This window comes from Priapulus caudatus, unplaced genomic scaffold, assembly GCF_000485595.1.
Source record: "Priapulus caudatus unplaced genomic scaffold, Priapulus_caudatus-5.0.1 Scaffold1112, whole genome shotgun sequence".
Classification (NCBI taxonomy): Eukaryota; Metazoa; Priapulida; class Priapulimorpha; order Priapulimorphida; family Priapulidae; genus Priapulus; species Priapulus caudatus.
Window position 1 is genome coordinate 6,937 of NW_014578173.1, and position 6,970 is coordinate 13,906.

Below are 6,970 nucleotides of genomic sequence, written 5' to 3' on the forward strand. Positions count from 1 at the left end.
ATAAATAAATAAATAAATAAATAAAAGTTATTATTACTACTAACACTACCAGGTGTCGCTACAAGCTATATAAACAATCCGGAGCGGAGGAGCGTTTTCCAGTTTGCGGACGTTCAAACGCAAAGGATTCTTCGAACAAGAATGAGTCGTAGTTGTGTTACTGTTACACTGTAAGTGTAATAATAGTCGTGATAAAAATTACCTTCGGCGACGTAGTGTGCGACCAATTTGTCATCATGGCCACGGAAAGCAACAACCCAACTTTGGATTCGTTTCCGAAACCGTTTGTAAGCGCGATGCGCACGCTCTTCGATATTTTGGATGATAATCGGACTGGTCTCATTGAATTATCTGAGATTGAGCGAAGATGGGCTCCCATACCTGCCAACAAGTCTAACCAAGTTCAACTGCCCGTAGGTGTGCTGGAGGCGCTCAGAAAACGTACGCCTAGCAGTGGACTCTTGAGTTTTGAGAATTTCTGCTGTGGATTAAAAGTCGCGTTACTTCAGGATTCTAGTTCTGGAACGACGAAAAGTGTTAACAATGTTCGCGCGTGCAATATTGATCGTGAATGTGGCCCTCCTAGTCCTAACCACGAGAGCAGACTCGAAAATGGCCATAATGCAAACAATAGTGACAAATATAACAAACTAGCTGAGAAAAATTGTGATAAACTGTTTATGTCTGAGAAGGCACGAGACCAGAGTAGGGAAAGTGAGCGTCGAGAAATCGACAAGAAGTTAGGACTAGTCGCAGAAGTGAATCTCAGAAGTGACAAAAATGTCAAACAAGAAAGGCCGCTTGTTAAACCCCTCGGCACAAGCGCGAAATCCACCCAGCCTCCGAACATGGCCACGGTCCGCCCGACGACCATCAACTCGCACCCGCACCATCGCATGAGCATGCCCGTGCTCGGAGAACGACGAGTTCCAGTTTACGAAAAATTTCCCAAGTACAGTAGTTATTTTAATCTTCCACCCGGTAAGCAACCGCAAGCGCAGGAGGAACTGTACGGCAGAGTCACGCGCGCTAATGCTGCCGACAAGCTGCAGAACTCGATGATAGACATGACGAGCGAAAAGGCCGTTCTTCAACAGCCGATATATGGCATGAATAGGAGGAACATTGTGGACGTCCTCAAATCCTGGCAGCATGAGAAGATGGTAGAGTCACACTCACTGGAACCAGCGTTGAGAGGTCCAGGCGATGGCAACTCAGCGTCGCTGAATGCTCAAGCTGGTTAGTATGTGCACGGGTCTTTGTTGAAGCAAATTCTGTGTTTTATCTTGGACAATGTAATGTGTATTAAAGGAGGAACGGTTATTTTCGGGCCGTGGGATTGGACCGCAATAATCTGGGAACTGGCAAATATCAAGTAGATCTAGGAGTCCGAATTTTATGAAAAATATGGTAAATGAAAATTGCAGTTTTAATCAACTATGAAATGGGATATACGTAGTATGTTTTTACGGGGGGCACTGGAAATGCACCCCTGTGCCCCATCGTATATTGTCTATTGTCTAAACGTACACTGTACAGCATTACTAAACTTGTAATTAATGATGACGATGTCATCCAATTGCTGGAGATTTTTGTCACAAGTTTGTATTTGGGTAAATATGTGTTGATTTCGTTTAAATGACAACATGATAATTAATACACTATACTATAATCACATATGGAAGAGTAATTATTTCTCTCTGAAACTTGCAATACGACCTGAATACAGGGGCATGTACAGGATTTGTACCAGGGGGGGGTCTAACCGTAACCCAAACTTGCGAGCACGCGAAGCAACTAAATTTTTGAAATTAGACCTCCTTAGATGCGTTTTCTGCGCGAGCAGGGGGGGGGTCCGGACCCCCACCGCCCCCCTGACCCCCCTGTACACGCCCCTGGAATACTGTTTCAAACTGTGCCGTTACATATATATGCATGAGTAACCCTCAAGACATTACCGAAGAACAATAATCTGTTACAGTCACAAGGACTCTGAGAAATATTCGTTACGAGGATATCAATTTAACCAGGCGGCTTTACATGTAAAAAGCACAGTATAATACTGCCGTGAAATAAATAATTTTTATATACTGCAGTGCTTTGGCACTAAATAACAAGAATATAATCATTATTGATTGACTGTCAGTGTGAGTGCTATTGGCGATGGAAAAACATAACACACCTACACTATATGACTCATATCCTGCTATAGAAACGCGGCCGTATTATATTTCTAGGGTTTGGCTGTATATACGTTTGTTCACGTCCTTCTCCGACCAGATGTGTTCGTACCCACGCTCTCACAGAGCTATTGAATCGGCAGTTTTCTTAGACAACCCCAGACCCCCGACTGACACACCGTTTTAGATTCGCGTGTAAACAATGCGTAATGATCGGGTGAGGGATATAAGGGTGTTCCCTGCGGCTAAACACCTGGACATGAGGCCAGGTAAATTACAGTTATTACGGCTTTTTATCCCGGCGAAGGAGCTCAACCTTTGTGTTTGCGAAAGCCCTGTATCGCTGTTTTTTTCCGTGAATATATATTTTTGCTACATGCGCGTGAAAGATTATATTCCAGCTTCGGGCGTAGTGAGCTTTCGTGCAAGTATGCAGATACAAAGACTATATATTTCGTGCAATTACGCCGTTACAAAGGTCCTAACATTACTACTAGTAAGGAAAAGGGGGACTTGCACCTTTCTTTGTAGTATCATTATAGGAGTTACAACGCTGTTTGTGCAAATACCTGCGCTTTAAACCGATTAAATGAACGATCACTTTAGGGTTAGTTTTTTTTAGATTATGTATGATTCCATGTTGCGTCTATGTGTGGCGTGTTTATAGTAGGGGCTTATATTATTTTGCCCCCTTCTTGAGCTGCGATTTGGGTTATCTGTTGTTGGCACTACATGATCTGCTGGGGTCGATAGCGTCGATGCAACGAGGTCCGATTGACGTTGTTACACAACGACGGCTTTTTACCGTGTTCTAACAAATGTAAGTAACACGCGAACGGACAACCGTCAACGTATAACAAACACTACAGGCTGTGCCTACGTGGCAGCTACGTTCCATCCACAGCGTCGTGACGATTGTAATTTGTAGTCGCGCCATTCTATTTGCATAGCTAGTATAGGTATACTCCCGATTTGTGTGGAGGAAAATGTGTCCACGGCTGTCTAGTGCCTGCACGATTCTGGTCGTTACAATACACTCGCATCGACATTGTGTGTGCGCGTGCTGGGGCCGTATTTTGTGAGATTAGTTTGCACCGGCAGAGTCATTAGACCATTGCAAACTGTTTTCATTATTCGCGCTCTGTAAATAACAGGTTATCTACGAGTGGAAACGCGCGCATAAATATCCGCTACACCTTGTACCGCGAAATAATACCGCTACAATAAAGCTGCCAAACAACAACGACGTACGCAGATAGCCCTATATCAGCACTAATTGAACTGCTTTGCTAAATTGTTAGCAAGAGTGAGTGGTGGGTGTCACCTGGACAATGGACTTTATTGAATGTTGCCGATGATAATTATTGCATTGTATCAAGAGCTATAATAATACATGATCCATTATTGGTTCTTGATTGTACGCTACGTACGGGTGATATCACTGATATGGCATTTTGAATTCAAATAGCACACATACCGATCCCGAGATGTAAGTTTTCCGATTTCTGAAGGAATTCCGATTTTCTGATATTTTCAATAAAGATTCTGATTCTGTGAGATGGCATGAAATTGCGTATAACTATAAGGACACTGAAAATCCCCCAAAGTTTATGTCGAACACCCCCTTCTACGCAAGGACATGCCAGGTGCCCTTCGGGGTGACATTCGCCCCCTCCCCATTCAGTGGCCTACGGCCACTGTTGTCGGAATGTCCCACGATTTTCCTATTTTTTTAGACATATACCACTTACATCTTTGAATCCGCGCTTGAACATCTCCTTCTTAGTCAACTCTACAGTCTGAGAAGTGTCTGTCTGTCTGTCTTCAGGGAGCGATGAAGGTTGCCCATGTAAAAACCTGCTTCGTTTTATTGAGCCGCGTTTGTTTTCGCAATGGTACGATGTTTTTGTAACTGCCCGCAAGGTGGACGTTCCGATGTGGTGTGGATGTCTATTGTGGCACTTCAGCTGCGTTTGAAATGTAAGCGAGTCAGAGCTGGGCTCTCTGATCTGGGTTGTACGCTCTGCAGCAGCAGGTGTAGTGCAAGCGTTTAATTAATTAAGCCTATTCCCTAAGGGCAGTTACGAAAATACTATAGCGGCTCTAGACTATAGACTTCCAGCTATAGTGCACACTTTTCGTTATTGCAGTACGTCACTTGTAACACCGTGGTGGCATGGCCTCCATTCACCCGCGCACAGCTCAGCATTAAGTCTGGTAACATCATGGTTGGGTAACAAGCTCATAGGCGTTCATGAGGTGGCAAAATTAACGCTGTAGTCGTCATGCTTTTGGTTTTATGTGAGCCGTAGTTTTTATAGTTCTGTCATAATAAGCACGGCTAATGATTAGCCAGTCCACACTTCGTATAATCGGTTCTACAAACAGTCGATATGCCCCTACACTCCTACAGCCAACTTTCCGAATTCCGAACGCCCTTTCAAAACTGAATCGGACCGGACGAATCTTTTCCCAACCCCATCTGAGACATGTAAGACTGACCGAACTTCATAGACACTCCCAATGGTGGTCGGTATTGGGAGAGTTGACCGCGTATAAATTTCCAGACGTGTGCAGCGGTATAATACGACTAATAACCGCACGCATATACAGCGCGACCGTGCGTGAAAGATATACTCGCTGTAGTACGTGCGTGCGAGAAGGTTATTGAGTAACAACGTATAACTAGAGGCAAAGTAAACCTGATCACGCGCGCACGAACAGGCGACAAAGTGGAGCGATTGTTTCCCTCTCACAGTTCCCGTGTTATATATGACCCTATTACCTGTCCCCGCCACAGGTTCGACCCTGCCCGCAGGCGCGTTTGCGACAATGGTCGTGAATGTGGTCAAGTGTATTCGGGTCCATAGTTTCTGCGCGAGGGGACATTTCGTTGACACTAAACTCGGCGCTGTGACGGACGGGAGTAATCGAAGGGTTTTAACGGCTGCTGTCATCTAGTGGTGGAGCTCTCGCCACCGCGTGCAGCACGAGGAAGCGATGTAGATCCAGAGTACATAATAGAGATTATTATGTAGGCTATTATCTATATCTAATAGATCTATCTATATATCTAATAGATGTAATAGATCTATTATGTACTCTTGATGTAGATGCAACGAAGAGTTATCACTCACTTTGCCGCCCTCAGCTCGCGCGTTCTCTCTCGCGCGCATTCTTTCTCTCTCGCTCTCACAGGCGCGGCTTGGTCTCGCTTCTCTCTCTCCCCGCGCAAGTAGAAATAAATGAAACTAGAATTTATCCCCTCAGTTCTCTTTCTCTCTCTCTCTCTCTCTCACTCACCCTCTCTTTTACCCACTGCTCTTGCCCTCGCCATCTCTCTCTATACTACACCCAAACCCGCCGCCTCTATTACACACTACCTCTCTCTTCTCTTCATATTTGCCCCTCTCTCGCGCTCTTTCCCTCTCTCTCTCTCTCTCTCTCTCTCTTTCTATCTGTCTCCCCCTCTCCTCCTCACTCGCTATGCCCGCCCTTCTTCCCACCCTCATCCCACAGCTATCTTGTGTTGTAGACACTCTTATCTAACATACACGATCGATATAAATCACAGTTTGTTTTTGATGACGTTTTATGATCATATATTTTAATAATGATACATTTAAGTGTCAGACTTCTTATGTCGCATAATCCCTGTGTTTGCATGTCTACTGTCACGTGTGTATTACTCAGTCTGCTATATAGAAGTCTGCGAATCCTGTTATCTAGTTATTTAAGGTTGTAGTGTGAGTATAATTTACTGCTGTTTTACAACCACATGGCAAATAGTAATGAAAATATATAAGTCGAAAGTATCTATTTAATTTTTTATGGTGAGAAATGTACGAGTTTTTTTTCTTTATGACTGTCTTTCGAACTAATTTATTGGCTAAGGGCTGAAGACTATACTGTTGAATATGGATGCTTCTTGCTGGGTAGGGTAGCTAGTTGTGTGTAATCAGCACTGTGCGTGTGAGCATGCGTGTGTGTGCGTGTGCGTGTGCGCCTGACGAGCCTGACGGACCCCTAACCGGCTCACAATATTGTTCAACAATAGCTACGAGTGACAGTAGACGTGTGAGAATAATTAGCGGTATATGACAGGCACTATACACCTAGGCAGTAGCTAGGCTATTACTTTATTCTCGGTGTAGTCGTAGTCCGTGTACACACGCGCACGGTCTCACAAATGTAGACGGTAGCACATCTGCCTGCGTCCAATGGTCAAAGTTCACCGCGGGGTACGCTGTCGTGTGTGTCTAGTGATCGATCTTGCGGTCACTAGAACTCACTACCTGCTATATATATCTATGCGGCATTTCGCGCTGCTTTTTCAGTTGTTTACTCGCCACGTTTATCCTCTAATCTGCTCTCGTCCTTCGGCGAATAATCGCCATCGACAATCGATGTTGAGTTTGTTATTTTTCGTTCGGTAGAACTCGTTCGCTCATTGGAAGGCAGGCAGTATCTTAGCTTGACCCGCGTAACCCTGATTCTTTCCGCAACCCGTTGTGTGGGGTAAATGCTAAACGTAGCGAGATCTCTCCACGCCCCCCCCCCTACTCCGTGAACAAAGCTTTTGTGTGCCTTCCCTGCTGGGTCTGTCGCTGCCACACAGAGAGCAGGTGGTCCTTTGACAGATTCCTGGCAGATCGACGATAGTGGCTGTATCTATTCACGACCGTACTGTTAGCTTCGACAACAAACTTCCTGCATTCTCTGTATGATACGCATCGTTTATTGACCTCAGACATGCGAATGCCACTCCCGTGCGAAAGAATATATATATA

General features: G+C 44.8%; 1 protein-coding gene across 1 annotated transcript in view; it reads left to right on the forward strand.

Moving 5' to 3' along the window:
* The first annotated feature begins 56 nt into the window (after positions 1–56).
* LOC106815437 (suppressor APC domain-containing protein 2-like) overlaps positions 57–6,970 on the forward strand; it is a 12,922-nt gene continuing 6,008 nt past the window's right edge. The window contains exon 1 of the mRNA XM_014819896.1: positions 57–1,239. Coding sequence (XP_014675382.1) covers positions 237–1,239 — 1,003 coding nt within the window. The 5' untranslated portion in view covers positions 57–236. The remainder of the gene's footprint in view (positions 1,240–6,970) is intronic.